We start from the raw sequence: 20873 nt of genomic DNA on the forward strand, positions 1-20873 counted from the left end.
ATCAGATTGATTATATTCTTTGGAGCTGAATATGGAGAAGTTCTATACAGGCAGTAAAAACAAGACCAGAAGCTGATTGTGGCTCAGCTTTTGCAAAGCTCCTTATTGCAAAATCCAGGCTTAAATTGAAGAAAGTAGAGGAAACAACTAGGCCATTCAGGTATGTCCTAAATCATACCTAAATCAGGTATGACCTTACGATTATACGGTGGAAGGGACAAATAGATTCAAGGGATTAGATCTGATAGACAGAGTGCCTGAAGAACTAACTATGGATGGAGGTTTGTAACACTGTACAGGAGACAGTGATCAATACCGTCTACAAGAAAAAGAAATGCAAAAAGACAAAATGGATGTCTGAAGAGGCCTTACAAATAGCTATGAGAAGAAGAGAAGCGAAAGGCAAAGGAGAAAAGGAAAGATATACCCATATGAATGCAGAGTTCCAAAGAATAGCAAGGAAAGATAAGAAAGCCTTCCTAAGTTAACAATGCAAATAAATAGAGGAAAACAATAAAATGGGAAAGACTAGAGATCTCTTGAAGAAAATTAGGGATACCAAGGGAAACTTTCATTCAAAGATGGGCTCAATAAAGGACAGAAATGGTATGGACCTAACAGAAGCAGAAGCTATTAAGAAGAGGTGGCTAGAATACATAGAACAACTATACAAAAAGATCTTAATGACCCAGATAACCACAATGGTGTGATCACTAACCTAGAGCCAGACATCCTGGAGTGTGAAGTCAAGTCGGCCTTAAGAAGCATCACTATGAACAAAGACAGTGGAGGTGATGGAATTCCAATTGAGCTATTTCAAATCCTAAAAGATGATGCTGTGAAAGTGCTGCACACAGTATGCCAGCAAATTTGAAAAACTCAGCAGTGACCACAGAACTGGAAAAGGTCAGTTTTCATTCCAATCCTAAAGAAGAGCATTGCCAAAGAATGTTCAGACTACTGCACAATTGCACTCATTTCACATGCTAGCAAGGTAATGCTCAAAATCCTCCAAGCTAGGTTTCAACAGTACATGAACTGAGAATTTCCACATGTACAAGCTGGATTTAGAAAAGGCAGAGGAACCAGTGATCAAATTGCCAATATTGTTGGATCACAGAAAAAGCAAGAAAATTCCAGAAAAACATCTACTTCTTCATTGACTACACTAAAATCTTGACTGTATGGATCACAGCAAACTGGAAAATTCTAAAACAGATGGGAATACCAACCATCTTACCTGCCTCCTGAGAAATCTGTATGCAGGTCTAGAAGCAACAGATAGAACCAGACATGGAACAATGGACTGATTAAAAATTGGAAAAGGAGTATGTCAAGGCTGTATATTGTTCCCCCGCTTATTTAACTTCTATGCAGAGTACATTATGTGAAATGCTGGGCTGGTTAAAACACAAGCTGGAATCAAGATTGCCAGGAGAAATTATAAGCTCAGATGTACAGTTGATACCACTGTTGGCAGAAAGCAGAGAGGAACTAAAGAGCCTCTCTGTAAAGTTGAGAGAGGAGAGTGAAAAAGCTGGTTTAAAACTCAACATTCAAAAAACGAAGATCACAGTATCTGGTCCCATCACATAGATGGGGAAACAATGGAAACAGTGACAGATTGTATTTCTGGGGGCTCTAAAATCACTGTGGATGGTGACTGCAGCCCTGAAATTAAAAGACTCTTACTCCTTGGAAGAAAAGCTATGACAGCCTTAGACAGCATATTAGAAAGCAGAGACATTACTTTTCCAACAAAGATCTGTATAGTCAAAGCTATGGCTTTTCCAGTAGTCATATATGGGTGTGAGAGTTAGACCATAAAGAATGCTTATCACCAAAGAATTGGTGCTTTTGAATTGTGGTGTTGGAGAAGGGTCTTGAGAGTCTCTTGGGCCACAAGGAGATCAAACCAGTCAATCCTAAAGGAAATCAATCCTGAATATTCATTGGAAGGACTGATTTGAATCTGAAGTTCCAATACTTTGGTCACCTGATGCAAAGAGCAGACTCATTGAAAAAGACCCTGATGCTGGGAAAGATTGAAGGCAGGAGAAGTGGACAACAGAAGATAAGATGGTTGTATGACATCACTGACTCAATGGACATGAGTTTGAGCGAATTCCAAGAGATGGTGAAGGACAGGGAAGCCATGTATGCTGCAGTCCATGGAGTAGCAAAGAGTCGGCCAAACAATGCAGTGTTGAATAAATCTTACCTTTTCTCCATGGAAGAATTGAGACCATACAATCTATGGCTTACTCTTTGTTCTTTCAACATTATTTTTATCCTACTTTTTTAAATCACAAAAGTAATGGGTACTTTTAACCCACTGCATTTCACAGACACACAGACTTCAAAAAATTTTTATGAAAACACATCCAACTGTATTTGCTGTTCTACAACGACCTTCCCCCTATCCCCCTACTTCCCCAGTTTGTGTATTAAGGACCTTTTTCCAAGAAACTGGACATCATTCCATCTCATTTAAAAAAGTTGCCTAGTATTTCAACTTATATGTATAAAATATGCTTTATTTAAACATTTTCTTTTTGCTATCAATTTGAATGATTTACAGTTATTTTTTCTAGTAGAGGTTTCTCTGCAAGAAAAATTCCTGGAAGTGAATTACTTGTTCAAAGATTTTATCCTGCTCCCTAGTGAAAGTGTTAGTCCTTCAGTCATGTCTGACGCTTTGAGACCCCTTGGACTGTAGCCCACCAGACTGCTCTGTTCATGGGACTCTCCAGGTAAGAATACTGGAGTGGGTTTCCATTCCCTTCTCCAGGGAATCTTCCTGTCCCAGGGATTGAACCCAGGTCTCCAGCATTGTAGATGAATTCTTTACTATCTGAGGCACCAGGGAAGCCCATCCTGCTCCCTAACCCTAAACCTAATCCATCGCCTCTTCTTTCCTTAACTTTTGGGGATGGTATTCGCCTTTTGTCAGTAGCTATTATAGAGAAGGGGCTTCCCTAGTGGCTCGGTTGGTAAAGAATCCATCTGCAATGCAGGAGTCTCCCTCCATACAAGAGACTTGGGTTAGACCCCTGGGTGGGGACTATCACTTGGAGTAGGAAATACTTGACTTTGCTTCCTCAAATATAGGCATCCACATTATTTTCTGAATATCTTTCTGTTTTACTTAATTCAAGAAGAGGGAAGGAAGATGGTGAAATCCGCGGCTTTCTCCTTGTCCCAGGACAGTACTTTTGTCTACTGATACTTGAGAGACCATGTGTTCACTTACAACAGGGATTAGAGAGCCGAGGAAGACGTGCGACATTGCACAGCATTCTCCATGTATGTGATACACGTTAGTGCTTTCAGTTCTTAGTGTTCCTGGTAGGTATGTTCTTTTAGCCTAAAGTGATTGCCTTCTCTTTTAATTTCGTCCTTTCTTTTTTTTTTTCTTTTTCTTTTTCTTTTCAGATTCCTCAGAGCCAGTTTTTTATAGGATCTCCTCTGGCAATCTGGACGGCACGTTCTCCATTCACCCATGGCTGGGCACCGTTCGAACCCAGAAGCCTCTGGATCACGAAGCGCAGCCGGTGGTTGTGCTCACCGTCCAGGCACAGCTCGGCAGCTCCCCCACCTGCAGCAGCACAGAGGTCAATATAACCATCATCGATGTCAATGACAACCCCCCGGTGTTTCCCAAAGCCTCCGATGAGGTTACAGTGTCTCAGAGCATGCTGCCTGGCACAGCCTTGTACCGTGCCCGCGCAGAAGACAAAGACAGCGGGCTCAACGGGCTCGTCCGCTACTCCATTGCGCGCCAAAGCCCGAGCCTCTTTTCCGTGGACGCTGGGCTCGGCGTGGTGTACCTCAACCGGAGCCTGTCTGGCGCTCAGCTGCAGGCGTGCACGCTGACCCTGGTGGCCCAGGACCTCGGCGTTCCTTCTCGGGCGTCCCTGCTGGTGCTGACAGTCATTATCGTGCGACAGGAGAGAAGCCCGTCTTTGACGTTTGAGCATTTGGTCTATCAAGTGGAAGTGAGTGAGTCGCTCTCGCCAATGACCCCAGTCCTGCGCATCCGGGCCCGCCCACTGGGCCCGCAGGGTGCTCCCCCGCAGCTCGTGTACTGGTTGGAGCCCAGCACAGATTCCGCTGCGTTTGGAGTCCATCCTTTCACAGGTTGGATTTATTTGCGGCGACAGCTTGACTATGAATCCACACAAATGTATAATTTTAGAGTGTTTGCCTGGATCCCAGAGGACAAATTGTCACAAAATGCGAGCACTTCAGTAACTGTTCATGTCCTGGATGAGAATGACAATTCCCCTACCTTCTGGCACGATGTATTGTTTTTGAAAGTCCAGGAGAGTCCTATGCCCCAAGGGGTAATAGGCAAAATTACAGCAATTGACAGAGACTCCGGAAAGAATGGACAGCTATCATATTTCCTTTTGTCCGATGAAAAATTCTTCAAGATGAATCCTAATACAGGTAGCGTTTTGTAGCTTGCACTTATTGCTTTAAAATTGGAATTGATAAAACCCAAATCTAAATTATAACACTAGTGCAAATATATAGTTAAAATTGCAGTTTTTAGTGAATACTTTACTTGATGACAGTATTGTGATTTTAAAGTGAAGTCAAAATTGAAAAGAATTTTTCCTAGAATGATCCATGCTTCCTTGCCTCACACCCACATACTGCCTGTCCATACATGGTTCTCGTTTTGAATTAGAGCTACAGTGAGCACTGGACTGGATAAACTCTTGTGTAAAGTCGAATCTCTCCCACAATATTTTTTCACTTGTAGATGTCTTTAAATTTTTCAAATAATATTTTATAAAACATAAATGTCATCGATGGAGAACTAGAAAATCATACATTAATTAAATTTCAAAATTATTCATTTGATATATTTCCCCATTCTCATTTTTTTTTTTCAAGGAACCATGGGGAATGGGCAAATATTTACCCATGAGGTTTTTTTTTCAAGTCTTAATTAAGTATACAAATTTTATTATATTTTAAATTTTATATAAATTTACAAGGACCTTAATTTCTGCAACTACCTACAAATTAACTGTGTTTATACTGCAACCATTTAGCTGCAGAAACTGAGACCTGCATAGCTCAAATAACATGCCCAAGGTCATGGGGCTAAAAAGAAGTGAGAAGGTTACCATTTTGTACATTTCCAAGAGGCACCATTCATGCTGAGGTCCTTATACATGTTGCCCTTTGCTCTATATATGTGTGTGTGTATGTGAGTTGCTCAGTCTGTGACCCATGGACTGTAATGGGACCCAATTTGAATTCAATTCTAATTACCTTCTAAGTGCCCACTGTGTGAGTTAGGAAAAGGTGCCCCTTCCTCCAGCAGATGGCGCTTTACCCCAGGACACAGGGCCTGCTGAGATGGCAAGCTGCATCTCAGATCCCATTCCCTCCTGAGCTGGGCGCCCCCAGCAGGGCACAAACTGCACTGCTGCCAGGATGGTCCTGCTTGCTCTTTACTTCCATGTGCTGAATAGTTCTCTTAGGTCTTCTGTTTCACTCAGCAATTTATTTTTTTGGAAATAAAATATACATTTGGTCCCCGCATGGTCTTCTCTCTCCCACAGTCAGTTCAATGCCCAGATTCAGAAGACCAGGTGTCCACTCTTAGAATTGTTGCATGGCTAGAAGCAAGAAGCTTCATTTTAGGGCAGTTTCCTTACCTTGACTGCTGCTGCTGCTGCTGCTAAGTCGCTTCAGTCGTGTCCAACTCTGTGACCCCATAGATGGCAGCCCACCAGGCTCCCCCTTCCCTGGGATTCTCCAAGCAAGAACACTGGAGTGGGTTGCCATTTCCTTCTCCAATGCATGAAAGTGAAAAGTGAAAGTGAAGTCGCTCAGTCGTGTCCGACTCTTAGCGACCCCATGGACTGCAGCCCACCAGGCTCCTCCATCCATGGGATTTTCCAGGCAGGAGTACTGGAATGGGGTGCCATTGCCTTTTCCTTGACTAGAAGAGAGAATCCTGCCATGCTCCATGGCCTGCTCTGGGGGGTGAAGAGTTAAAGTGTATGAAGGGGCTTGGAAGTCTACACACTCACAAGCTGTTCCTCTTCACCAGGGCTGGGCACGGTGTGGCAATGCGGGGGTTGAGGGCACCCTCCAGAGTGTGGCCGGCACGAGTGCTCTCCACATCCGAGGCTCCAGGCAGCCTTGGCAGCAGCCTTCTTCCTCAGAACCCTGCATGGCGCCCTCACGCCCGTCCTTGGCTGAGCCTCCCAGTCTTTCCAAATAGCTGCTACTTGTCAGTCACAGTTGGTTCATCAAGTGAAAGGCTGCTATTCAGCATTTAGGGTTTTCTGAGAAGAATTATATTTTGGAACTTTAAAAATGCAGATGTTGTCTTTGTCATTTTTGTTAGAATCAAACAGTAAATACTTTATAAATACAGTTGACATAGTAAAGGGATATGTAAACACTGCATTTTAGCTTCATCAATTCAGCAACTTTTCCAAATATGAATTTTTTTGTTCCTGATTTCACTTTTTGTTTTTCACACGGTCATTTCATTTGGAAGACGAGGGAAAAAAAAAAAAAAAACTTAGAAATGGCAATGTTAGGTAATAGTTTCTTCATGATTACTTTCTCACAAATTCATATTTTCATAGACAGTGAGGAAATTAATTCCTGGTGGAATTCTGCAGTGGGAGATGGCCCTTCGTAGTATGTAGAAGCATTTACAACTTTATGCGTGAGTTTGTGGGATGAAACATGAGGGACATAGTCTAGAAGACAGTTCTGAGCAAGAATATGCAAAATATGGTTTGTAAAGCATGAAGTTATTTGGGAAGTCATTATGCTCACTATACATATATTTTGTGAGATAGTAATAAATAACTTTATACATTCTTTAGTTCAAATGGTTCATGGTAGATAATTTGAAATATAAAGAATGAGAAATTGAAGATGACAGAAGAAACTTCAGAAAATTCTTTCAGCAGTGGAGCTAGATTATCAAGGAATGTGATTTTGGAAGTTGTGCTCTTAGAGCTTTGTATCTGATTTTCCTTTCTGGGCATTGGTCTGGATGGGGTTCTTAACACCGGAATTCTGGTACAAGTGGTGTCTTCTCTCACGCTGCTCTGTGCTCCTCAGGGGAGCTGATCAGCTGGGTGGCCCTGGATCACGAGCAGCGCGCGCACCACCAAGTGGCCGTCCTGGTGAGCGACCACGGCTCCCCTCCGCGCAGCGCCACCATGCTGGTGCATGTCTCAGTTACTGACATCAATGACAACAGGCCGTATTTCCCACAGTGCCTCGCTGGGAAGGAACTGTACGTCAAGGTATGTGGTATGCAGCATTTGTATTATTATTAGTTTTCAGCACCATCTTGTGGTCAAAAGAATGAACTTACCCAGTCAGTCGGTGTGGAAATGCATACATTTTTAGATTTAGAATTGTCCACATGTCATAGAAACCTACAATTATTTTTTTAATTAATTAATTTACAGTATTGTGGTGGTTTTTGCCATACATTGACAGGAATCAGCCACGGGTGTAAATGTGTCCCCCATCCTGAACCCCCCTCCCACCTTCCTCCCCATCCTATCCCTCAAGCTCATCTGAGTGCACTGGCCCTGAGCGCCCTGTCTCATGCATCGAACCTGGACTGGTGATCTACTTCACATATGGTAATATACAAAAATAAACTCAAAATGGATTAAAGATCTAAATGTGAAACCTATAATTATTAGAAAAAAGAAAAGATATACCTATAGCTGATTCATGGCAGAAACCAACACAATACTGTAAAGCAATTGTCCTCCAATTAAAAAATTAATAAATTTTAAAAAGAAAATGCTTGTATGTTCTATTTGGGATCACACATTCAGTTGTTTCATGATAATGTGGTTCTGTCTGTTGTATGCAAACATAACGGTACTTCATTATCAGTAGTGCTCAGACATGGATTTTTTTTTTTTTTCAGTAATATTCATGCCTTTCTTTGTTTTAAAGCTCAACTGAAAACCATCTTTGAGCTGGTTAGTTGAAGACAGAACAATCTGTAGTTTTAAAGTGAAGGGTGCACGTGTGCTCAGATGCTCAGTCGTGTCCAACTCTTTGCGACTGATGTGCACCCAAAGATTGTAACATTTGATCTTTGCAGGTAAATGCAAAAACTTCTAATTACATTTATGTGATCTTATGTTTTTCATTTCCATATTTTTGTATGTTTTATAATGTACATAATAAATTAGCGTGTTAGTTCATGTAGATAATTGATAAATGTACCTTGAAGGTACTCATACTTCTTTTAAAATAAATGGGTTATATAAATAAAAAGTTTGGAAGCTATTGCTCTAAAATAATTAAACATTCAAATTAAGCTCAGATATGCATGTTGAAAAACACAAAAAAGGTATTGAGGAAGTTAATAACTTTAAACTCATCTTCCAAAATCATATTTAAAGAAAATTCTGCCATCTGTGGAGCATTATGATACCGTCCTTATGATTTTATATTATTTCATTTTATGCATGACATGTGTACAGTGTGCTCAGTCGTTTTAGTCATGTCTGACTCTTTACGACCCTGTGGATAGTAGCCTGCCAGTTCCTCTGTCCATGGGATTTTCCAGGCAAGAATACTGGAGTGGGTTGCCTTGCCCTCCATCAAGGAGGTCTTCCTGACCCAGGGACTGAACCCACATCTCCTGCAGCTCTTGTGTTGTAGGAGGATTCTTTATCTGCTGAGCCATCAGGGAAGCCCCAAGTATGACATTTCACAGCTTAATTAGGCAATAGAACAGAAACTAGGAGTTCAGTTCCACATGTGTATTTCAGTATTCCAGGAAACCTTCTGTTAATTAATAAGATACCTTTCCTGAAATAATAGTCTGTGATTATCTTTAGCATGTTTCAAACCTTTAAAAATGCCCCTAGAAGGTGATGAATAAGAAACTAGAATCCTTTTTGTTATTGTTCAGTCACTCAGTTGTGTCTGACTCTTAGGGACCCCATGGACTGTAGCACGCCAGGCTTCTCTGTCCTTCACCATCTCCTGGAGCTCACTCAAACTCATGTCCACTGAGTCAGTGATGCCATCCTACCATCTCGTCCTCTGTCGTCCCCTTCTCATCCTGCCTTCAATCTTTCCCAGAATCAGGGTCTTTTCTAATAAGTCAGCTCTTCACATCGGATGGCCAAAGTATTGGAGTTTCAGCTTCAGCACCAGTCCTTCCAATGAATATTCAGGACTGATCTCCTTGCAGTCCAAGGGACCCTCAAGAGTCTTCTCCAACACCACAGTTCAAAAGCATCAGTTCTTCAGCCCTCAGCCTTCTTTATGGTCCAATTTTCACATCCATACATGACTACTGAAAAAGCCATATCTTTGACTATATGCATCTTTGTTGGCAAAGTAGTGTTTCTGTTTTTTAATGTGCTGTCTAGGTTGGTCATAGCTTTTCTTTCAAGGAGCAAGCGTTTCTAATTTCATGACTGCAGTCACCATCTGCAGTGATTTTGGAGCCTAAGAAAATAAAGTCTGTCCCTGTTTCCATTGTTTCCCCATCTATTTGCCATGAAGTGATAGAACTGGATGCCATGATCTTCGTTTTTCGAATGCTGAGTTTTAAGCCAGCTTTTTCACTCTCCCGTTTCACCTCCATCAAGAGCCTCTTTAGTTCCTCTTCACTTTCTGCTATAAGGGTGATGTCATTTGCATATCTGAGGTTATTGATATTTCTCCCTGCAATCGTAATTCCAGATTGTGCTTCATCCAGTCCGGCATTTAGCATGATGTACTCTGCATATAAGTTAAATAAGTAGGGTGACAATATACAGCCTTGACATACACCTTTACCAATTTTGAACCAGTCCATTGTTCCATGTCTGGTTCTAACTGTTGCTTCTTGCATCAAAAATCTGAAATTTTGTAGTGAATTTTGTTTCCTTTTTTTCCTCTCAAAATTAGTTTAAATGCTGCAGATAATTTGTTCAAATTGAATGAAACATTTAAATATGTAATATGGATTCTTTTCATGGATTTACATTCATATAACCTTTATATGGTAGACATTTGAATTATGTGTGGGTTTAAGAGTAGTTTAAAAATTACAGGAGCATTGTGTTCTTTCAAGTTTCATCGATATTTCTTGTTTAAATTTTACCTACTAATTTGTCATTCTTTGTCTTAATGACAGGTTCTGGAAGGTCAGCCAGTAAATATGTTGGTTACAACTGTGTTTGCAAAGGATCTTGATGAGGGAAACAATGCAGAAGTTATATATTCGGTATCTTCAGGTAAAAGTTACTATTCATATAGGATTAAGAGCTTTTAGCATTTTCTCCGCTGTCTACCAAACATCTGCCTCCTTCTGAGAAAATAGTTAATGCTGAAAATAACACCAAATTGCACACAAAATAACTTTGTTGTATTTTAGAATCACCTTTTTAAAAAAGAATTTTAAAGTTTAATGTAAAATCATACATTTTTTTCATGTCCTAAAGAGAAATCAACCAATCATCCACTTTAAATGAATAATTTTCAATAATCTAAAAATGCAAATCAGCTTTTATTGAGGAAAGCACTATTAATAATGTATAAAAAATGATATTGAGTATAAAGACATATAAAGACAGGGCTTCCCTGGTGGCTCAGATGGTAAAGAATCTGCCTGTAATGCAGGAGACCCAGATTCAATCCCTGAGTTGGGAAGATCCCCTGGAGAAGGGAGTGGCTGCCCACTCCAGTATTTGTGCCTAGAGAATTCCATGGACAGAGGAGTGTGGTGGGCTGCCTAGTCCATGGGGTTGCAGAGAGTCAGACACAACTGAGTGATTAACACTTCCCCATAAAGACACATGATTATAAATACCAAGCACCTGTGAATCTCTATCAAAATTAAATATTTTTCAGGTCAGAGTCAATCATACTCAAAATATCACATATGTACACTCATGTATGTATATGTGGGAATTTTACTGAGACAGGCTTATGTTTATGTTTTTCTTCGAGAATGCACAGGTGTTGCATTCCTGTGATTGGATCCAATGATTACCTTTAGCTGACATTGTTTCTTTATACGATTTTAAAAGGCATTTTTTGCTGTGTCATGTTTGATACAAACATAGAGAAGCAAGAGACAGCATTGCTCTTACCTGCAGATAAGTTAATTGCCTGCGTGGAAAATCCCAAATATGCTACAGGCAAACCATTGGAATCAATAGCATAAAAAAATTTCTGGGAGCATGTCAATATACAAAAATCACTAGCATTTTAAAAACTAAGCAGGATTTCAAAGGTTTGATTCACTATAACAAAGAAAATCATAGGGTGTAGGGTCTGGCTTGCTTCAAAGATCATGAAGTTTAGGCTTCATGGTTCTTCCCTTGCTGGGGCTTCTCCGGGATGGAATATTGTCCTATTCTCTTTAAAGGAGGACCCACAAAGTAAATGTTTCCCTTCCAAATTAGAATCATCTTGATGAAAAGCATAGGGAGAGAAATTTCAGTAAAATATATTCAAGACCTTTGTGTAGAAGATTACAAAATATTGATGAAAAACCTGAAAACAGAAAGAAATGAGAATGCAAATCACGTTCATGCTTGGCAAGGCGACAGAGGGCATTGTTCAGGGACAGTGAGCCTGCTGCAGAGAGACAGACACACACACACACAGGTTACACTATAATCCTCTGTGGTGCCATTATTTGGAAAGAAACACAACCAGCCTAGAACTTGTCCATGAATATATGGACTAGAGAGATACATCTCCACTTTAGAACAGAGGCTGTCCACAGGGAAGAAAAAGGGGAGTGAAATTTGGAGGTATACACAGGTTCTCTGCTGTACTTATATTTTGTCATTTCTTTAAAACTTTTGAAGAAATATTGGGACTTTACCAACCTGGAAGTGTTTCCATGGATGGTCATCATATATTTCTGAAAGTTTGAAATGTTGATATTTAAAAAAAAAATAGTCTTTAATCTGGTACTTGGTACATAGCAATATAAAAATATGGTGTTGTCTATTATGTTATTCATACCCTTCCTTTAACTCCATCCAACTGCAAAATAGAAGCAACTACAAAATATAAGATAAAATAACAAGATAAAAATCAATATAATGGGAACATATATATCTTTGTTTACATATATATATATATACACACACACACACACACACATCTTTGTTTATATCCTATAAGAATGAAGTAAATGGATCAAAGTATAGATATCAGAACCAGCAAATGTTACATAATTTCCTGCTCTATACTCTGACTTTCTTAAGGGCAGGAGTGCTTTTTTATTTGCCTTTATTTCCTCTATAACTAGTAAAGTGTCTGTTGTATCATAATGACTCATTGACAGCTGAATAAAAGAAAGAAAGAGAGTCATGACTGGCCCAGACTTTGAGTTTTTTGGATTGTTCGAAGTATTAAGATTTTATCAAATAATACAAATCTATTATTTAACAAACTAGAAAAAAAACCCTACCAAAATCAATTTGAATTAGAAATATCAATATGAACTTGTGACATCTTTTAGTTGTGTGTGTGTTCTCTGTCCACTGAAGATGGCCTAGAAAGAATGAGTGACCCAGAGGCAATGAGCAGAATACAACCTCCCAACACTGTGTTCCATGGAAGAAACCAGGAGTCCTTGGAGAAATGACTGACTCCAGGTCTTGGACAGGAAATCTTCAAGATGAGTCTGTAACATTTTGTTAAACCAAATACCAGGAGGCTGCTAAAGATGACTAGATCATATCAAAGACTTGGGAACCACCTTTGTGCGTGCGTGCTAAGTCACATCAGTCCTATCCGACTCTGCGCAACCTCGTGGACTATAGTCCATCAGGCTCCTCTCTCCATGGGATTCCCCAGGCAAGAATACTGGAGTGGGTTGCCATGCCCTTCTCCAGGGGATCTTCCCAACCCAGGGGTTGAACCCGTATCTCTTATGTCTCCTGCATTGGCAGACAGATTCTTTACCACTAGCGCCACCTGGGAAGCCCTGGGAACCACCTTTAAGAAGATTCTAACAAAGCTAGTGGAGGTGATGGAATTCCAGTTGAGCTATTTCAAATCCTGAAAGGTGATGCTGTGAAAGTGCTGCACTCCATATACCAGCAAATTTGGAAAACTCAGCAGTGGCCACAGGACTGGAAAAGGTCAGTTTTCATTCCAATTCCAAAGAAAGGCAATGCCAAAGAATGCTCAAACTACTGCACAATTGCACTCATCTCACACGCTAGTAAAGTAATGCTCAAAATTTTCCAAGCCAGGCTTCAGCAATATGTGAACCGTGAACTTCCAGATGTTCAAGCTGGTTTCAGAAAAGGCAGAGGAACCAGAGATCAAATTGCCAACATCCCTAGATCATGGAAAAAGCAAAAGAGTTCCAGAAAAAGATCTATTTCTGCTTTATTGACTATGCCAAAGCCTTTGAGTGTGTGGATCACAATAAACTGTGGAAAATTTTTCAAGGGATGGGAATACCAGACCACCTGACCTGCCTCTTGAGAAACCTGTATGCAGATCAGGAAGCAATAGTTAGAACTGGACATGGAACAACAGACTGGTTCCAAATAGGAAAAGGAGTACATCAAGGCTGCATATTGTCACCCTGCTTATTTAACTTAAATGCAGAGTACATCATGAAAAACGCTGGGCTGGAAGAAGCACAAGCTGGATTCAAGACTGCCGGGAGAAATATCAATAACCTCAGATATGCAGATGACACCACCTTATGGAAGAAAGTGAAGAGCAACTAAAAAGCCTATTGATGAAAATGAAAGAGGAGAGTGAAAAAGCTGGCTTAAAGCTCAACATTCAGAAAACTAAAATCATGGCATCTGGTCCCATCACTTCATGGGAAATAGATGGGGAAACAGTGTCAGACTTAATTTTTTGGGGCTCCAAAATCACTGCAGATGGTGATTGCAGCCATGAAATTAAAAGATTACTTCTTGGAAGGAAAGTTATGACCAACCTAGATAGCATATTCAAAAGCAGAGATATTACTTGGCCAACAAAGGTTGTCTAGTCAAGGTTATGGTTTTTCCAGTGGTCATGTATGGATGTGAGAGTTGGACAGTGAAGAAAGCTGAGCACCGAAGAATTGATGCTTTTGAAATGTGGTGTTGGAGAAGACTCTTGAGAGTCCCTTAGACTGCAAGGAGGTCCAACCAGTCCATCCTAGAGGAGATCAGTCCTGGGTGTTCATTGGAAGGACTGATGCTGAAGCTGAAACTCCAATACTTTGGCCACCTCATGTGAAGAGTTGATTCATTGGAAAAGTCCCTGAGTCTGGGAGGGATTGGGGGCAGGAGGAGAAGGGGACGACAGAGAATGAGATGGCTGGATGGCATCACCGACTCAATGCACATGAGTTTGAGTGAACTCTGGGAGTTGGTGATGGACAGGGAGGCCTGTTGTGCTGTGATTCATGGAGTCGCTAAGAGTTAGACATGACTGAGCGACTGAACTGAACTGAACTGAATGATAAGAGATGAAACAGTGTGAACATCATTAGGGGTAACAATGGCAATAGAGTTACCCATTTATAATGTGTTTAAATGTCTGTTTAACGATTCTTAAAACAAGCTAAACAAACCTTTAATGATCATAGTTGGAGTACTGAAGGATGTTAGTAAATCAATCCATTATTTTGAATACTGTTAAATAAAATTTTACTATCAAACATTTATCCTGAATTTTCGTATAATGAACTGCCCCAGTGGGTTACCAATAAACAGGTAAGAAGACAATTCTCTTGAGTAATACATTCCAGCCAATAAATGAAGATGGCATCTTAGACTCAGAATGTTATACTTTATAACATTTAGTGAATCATTAGTGGATCTAGGCTGTGTACCAACTGGTGCCCCCATCACAAAAAGAGACAATCAGACATGCGCCTCTGAAGGAAAACACAGCACAGCACTTCAAAAGCAGTCTTCCCCCTGAAATGAACCCGAATCTGATTAATTATCTACATCTACCTCCCAATTTAAGGAAAACATAGAGGACAGAAGAACATATTTAAGCTATATGTTGGTGATAAGCAACAGGCAAATCTAGACCATGGGAAGCTTCAGGATACATAGTCAATTCTTCAGCAGATGAGTTGCAAAATAAATAAAAATAAATAAATGGATGACAGGAAGAGACAGACCAAAGAGATATGCGCATATGGAGTTTATGTTAAACCCAATTTGAATTGGCTAAGAAATATTTGAGACAGTTGGAAATTTTAAAAATAACTAGAAATTTGATAATATGAAGGAATTACTACTAATTTAAATATATAATACTATAATTATATTTTTCCTTATCTTTTAGAGATGTGTGTTGAAAAATATGCAGAAGAAATGATACAATTTCTGAGATTTGCTTCAAGAGTAGACAGGGAAGGGAAATATCTGAATGTCTAATAATATTAGCCATGAGTTAACAAATATTATTTTTTATCCTTTTCCATATGGTTCACTGTAGGATATTGAATATAACTGCCTTTGCCACACAGTAGGTCCTTGTTATTTGTCCATCCTTGTATGATGGCTTGCACCTGCCATCCCACGTCCGCCGAGCCCCTGCCCCGGCCCTGGCCCCCGCAGCCTGCTTTCCGTGTCTGTGAGTCTGTAGTTCCGCCGAACCCCTGCCCCGGCCCTGGCCCCCGCAGCCTGCGCTCCGTGTCTGTGAGTCTGTAGTTCCGCCGAGCCCCTGCCCCGGCCCCCGCAGCCTGCTCTCCGTGTCTGTGAGCCTGTTTCTGTCATAGTTCCGTTCACTTGTGTCACGCTGTAGATCTGACGTATAAGTGACATCAAATGGTATTTGTCTTTCTGTGTCTGACTTACTTCACTTTACGATGATCTCTAGGTCCATTCTTGCTGCTGCAAATGGCATTATTTCGGTCTTTTTATGGCTGAGTAATGTTCCATTGTGTATATAATCTGCATCTTTTTTACCTATTCTCCTGTCGATGGACATTTAGGTTGTTTCTGTATCCCGGCTATTGTGAATGGTGCTGCTATGACTATGGAAGCCACATGTATCTTTTTGAATTATAGTTTTGTCAGGATATATTCCCAGGATTGGGATTGCTGAATGATGCGGCACATAGGTTGATAAATACTGGAGCTAAGTGATAGGCATGTGAAAGTTCATTATATCATTGTCTAACTTTTAGTATGTGAAAATTTCCATAATAAAGTTTTTATAATCTGTTGCATTTCTTGTCTATATTTTTCATATAATCCTTATGTTCATATTCTCACAGAGCTCTAAGGTAAATAAATCTCCCAAATGATCACAGATATATTTGTATTAATTAATTCTCTGTATTCTGCATTATTAACTAACATTAATTTCTTAATTTTGTGTGTGTGTGTGTGTGTAGAAGATAGTTCTGATCACTTCAAGATTGATGCCAACAGTGGTGAAATAAGAACAACTAGAGTACTTTCACGTGATTATGGACCTTCTTACAGGATGACTGTAATAGCCAGTGACCAGGGAGTGCCTCCTCTTCAAGGACAGGCAGTTATTAATATTCAGGTAATAGCGCACATCACACAAATGGGGAAAAATGCCCTGAAAGTTTTTTTTTTTTTACTTTATATACAAATGTATAGAGTGAAGATACTTTAAAAATGTGAATACTCCCTTTAAAGAGCATTGCAGATGTATGTGTACATTATATTAAGTGACTTTACTACTATTTGAGAAATGACTATATTTAAATAAATGTTTATTTTAACTTTGTAAATTACTGACAAGATACTTTCATCACTATGTGGGTATTTATACTACTTTTTTAATGAAGAACAAAAAATATCTTTTCTTTTTTCCTAATTGCAAGGACCTGGCAAATTTGCAGAAGAAACATTTATAAACAAATGGCCAATAATAAATCACATAGTTTTTGTAACTATTTTAAAAATTAGAAAGTCACTTGAGGTCCATATTTTAAGGCTTCCCTTTAGTCATAATGAGCAAATGATTTGTGGGAAGTCTTTTTTTTTTTTTTTTGGAAGTCTTGATAGTAGGAAAAAATTACACCAATCCATCAATAACAAGATGACTATAGGAAGATTTTTTATTCAAACACATGATAATCAGTAATATTAACATAGATATGAATACTAATCAGGAATATATATCCCCAAGTATTCTGTTTCCAAAGTATATTAACTGACTAAGGATGTGTGGTTTAGGAGAAAATTCTATCATAATATCTCAAGTCTCTAATTTCAGATAAACAGACACATGATTCTTAAATGTATGCAGATGTTGTCATTAAGGAGACAAGAGTTTCTAGGATTTAGAGTAGTTTGTGGAACTAACTACCTTGGTTCTCATCTGTGGCCTCAGCAAACTATCATTGCATCCATTACAGCAAACGGGGAAGTAGAAAATCCTGTACTTTCTTATCTGCTAGATATGACGCAATTTTTAATTTTCAGAGACATACTGGAATTAGGCAATAAAAGAAAAGACATTTTCTCATCAATTACTGTATATATATTTATTTGTAATATGTGTATATACATATCATGAATAGACGGAATTAGGGTCCAAAAGAATAGCAGCACCTGTGTTGATTAAATTATTAAAATACTGCAAATAAACAGCTCCTTTTTATTCTTATTTCAGGTGATACCACTATCCAAAGGGAGAACTGTCATTTCTCAGAATATTAGACATTTAGTTATACCAGAAAACTTGAAGCCTACAAAAGTAATGAGCTTGATAAAGTCACCTGATCACCTTCAACGACAGCATGGTGGAAAGTTGCATTTTAGTATCGCTGCAGATGACAAGGATGGTCACTTTGAAGTGGACAGCTCAACAGGAGACTTGTTCCTCTCTAAGGAACTGGATTATGAAATGATGTCTCATTATCTTCTCAGGGTGGTAACTAAAGACCATAGCAGAAACCCTCCCGTGAATAGCACGGTCTTCCTGAGTGTTGCTGTGGAAGATCAGAATGACCATTCCCCATCTTTCCGGGAGGAGTTCATTGTGATAAGTGTAGCAGAGAACACCCCTGTTGGCACTCTGGTGCACATCTTCAATGCCAAAGATGGTGATGGAAGTTTTTTGAACAGTAGAATACAATACTTCATTGAAGCCAACCACCCTGGAATGAATCCATTTCTCATCCACCCCTCATCTGGCACTTTGGTCACCACGTCTCCCCTTGACAGAGAGAGAGTTCCAACTGTTGTCCTGACAGTAACCGCATCGGACCAGGCTGTGAACGTGACGGACCGGCGACTGAGATCACTGATGGCGAAGGTAGTGATTCTGGATGTGAATGACCACAGTCCCACTTTTACATCTTTCCCCGTCGCCCATGTCAGAGAGGATGCTGCGGTGGGCTCCTTGGTGCATCACATAACTGCTCAAGATCCAGATGCAGGAAGGAACGGAAGAGTAACATTTAGCCTCCTCTCAGGAAATGAAAACATGGCCTTTATGCTCGATGAGTCATCAGGTACCGTCTAAGTCACTGTTGATTACAACCTGAGATTGCTTGCTTGCATTTATCCTTTCCATTTTCCTCTGTTATCAAATGGTCTTCTCAAGATGCATATGCATTAAGGAAATTTGACTTGATTTACCATTTCACTTATACAGATGGTAGGCATAGAGGTTGTATTCAGGAAACCAACAGTAGTTGGCCTGTTTGTTAATATAGATCTCTGGTTTGTAGCTAGGTCACATTTCCTGGGGTGAACATTTTACAGTAGCCACCTTTTTTGCCCTCATTGTGCGTGTTCACAGGGTTGGAGGTATACCAAGATAGATCAAGGTAGAGCATGACTGGTCAACCATGTTAATCAAAGACTTTAGTATCAAAACATCTCTAAGATCATAGAAACATACCCTTGTAAATAGTTGGAAATCATGTGTTTTTAAATAGTTGGATTAATTTGGACATCAAGACCCTCACTTTTCACAACTGAACCATTTTATTTTTGGCGGAAGCATTTATTCACTCTTCAGTACTCTGCAGAAATGACACTGACATTGTCACAAGACAGTGACACTCACTGTCACTGCTCTTATCTTGCTGTCACCATATTGCCAGATAATGTCTTCTAAAAGTTTTGATGTAGCTTGATGGACAGTTATATATACAAAGTGTCAACCTTGTAATACTGACATTTTCTCACCAGTTCACACACACACACACACATAATTGAATGAAATTCCTTCACCCTGATTTTCAGAAAATATTAAAGAGATGGACTACCATCTCATTCTCAAAATAAAGTCATTTCTGTATGAACAACAGGAAAAAATCTCAGACGTATACCATTTGGTCCAACTGTTAATAAGAACATTATTTGGAAGTGAGATTGAATGTGTAGGATTTGGAAGTCATGATTATAGTCTGGCTATGTACTGTTGGAAATTTTCATCAAAATATTTATTAAATCCTGTACATATGGTTCCATTCTGAGGCCTGCATGCACACTACCTAAAAGCCCAACTGACAGAGAGAGAGTCCAGACCTAGTTGCTGATTTCTGTTAGAGCTCGGGTCTCCAAGGATCTGTTTCAGCAATGCTTCAAATGCTTTCCAGAATGGCTAAGGAAGGTCCCTTTCAGGTTGTTAAAGAGGGTGGATAAAAATAGAATTGTGTCTCAGTAATATAGATATCATGAATCTTGAACAATTGCAGTGGCTGTTTCAGATCTTTTTAACATCATAAAAATGCTAATTACTGAATATACTCATATGAGATGGGCTATTTTTTCTCTCACAAGGTTCATATTTTTTTAAATCAAGACAAAGTAAGGTTTTCAATGGCTTTGTCTATGAAGTATAAAATGATAAGCAATTCTTGAGAAGCCATTTTATAAAATATGACTCAGTAAACCTCTTTAATTATTTGAAGAAATGCTCTTATAGGATAAACATGTGTTAGAGAAGCAAGTACCAATTCTAAAAGAAAAAATGTGACAGTTGGAATTATGTAACAAATATATGTATGCAAGTTTTTATAACACGTGGCTTATGTGAATTATGTACTTCAGTGGCAGTTGGATAGAGACATTTTATTTGTGAATTTTATTGTCCTAGTTGTAAAGTCTTTATTATTTTTTATTAATATGAAAGATAGTTAACTGAGAATAGTATAAACAAACTGTAACTTTTTAACAAAAACTTAATGTCTTAAAGGATATAACCATAACTTTTTGTACCTTGGTCACATTTACACATGAAGTGTCCTTTGACATAAAGAGGGATACTGTTAGAACCTTGTTATTCAGTTGCTAACTCATGTCCCACTCTTTGTGACCCTGTGGACTGCAGCACGCCAGACTGCTCTGTCCTTCATTGTCTTCTGGAGTTTGCTCAAACTCATGTTCATTGAGTCGGTGATGCCATCCAATCATCTCATCTTCTGTCGCTCCCTTCTCCTCATGCCCTCAATCTTTCCCAGCATCAGTCTTTTCTGATGAGTTGGCTCTTTGCATCAGATGGCCAAAGTATTCGAGCTTCAGCTTCACTATCAGTCCTTCCAATGAATACTTAGGGTTGTTTTTCTTTAGGATTAACTGCTTTGATCTTGCAGTCCAAGAAACTCTGAAGAGTCTTCTCCAGCACCATGGTTCAAAAGCATCAGTTCTCCAGTGCTCAGCCTTCCTTATGGTCCAGCTTTTACATCCATACATGACTACTAGAAAAACCATAGCTTTAACCATATGGACCTTTGTTGGCAAAGTGATGTCTCTGCTTTCTAATATGCTGTCTAGGTTTGTCAGAGTTTTTTCTTCCAGGAAGCAAGCCTTTCTTTAATTTCATGGCTGCAGTCACTGTCTGCAGTGATTTTGGAGCTCAAGAAAGTAAAATCCGTCACTGTTTCCACTTCTACCACTTCTGTTTGCCATGAAGTT

General features: G+C 39.5%; 1 protein-coding gene across 2 annotated transcripts in view; it reads left to right on the forward strand.

Moving 5' to 3' along the window:
* Window positions 1-20873, forward strand: part of DCHS2 (dachsous cadherin-related 2) — a 315935-nt gene that overhangs the window by 186647 nt on the left and 108415 nt on the right. For both annotated transcript variants that reach the window (XM_086346222.1, XM_086346221.1), the window contains exons 5-9: window positions 3436-4452; window positions 7111-7298; window positions 10160-10259; window positions 16361-16518; window positions 17617-18460. In XM_086346222.1, coding sequence (XP_086202348.1) covers window positions 3436-4452; window positions 7111-7298; window positions 10160-10259; window positions 16361-16518; window positions 17617-18460 — 2307 coding nt within the window. The remainder of the gene's footprint in view (window positions 1-3435; window positions 4453-7110; window positions 7299-10159; window positions 10260-16360; window positions 16519-17616; window positions 18461-20873) is intronic.

The sequence above is a fragment of the Bos grunniens genome, chromosome 17 (assembly GCF_055505025.1).
Source record: "Bos grunniens cultivar Pamir isolate PY7600 chromosome 17, Bosgru_T2T1.0, whole genome shotgun sequence".
Taxonomy (NCBI): domain Eukaryota; kingdom Metazoa; phylum Chordata; class Mammalia; order Artiodactyla; family Bovidae; genus Bos; species Bos grunniens.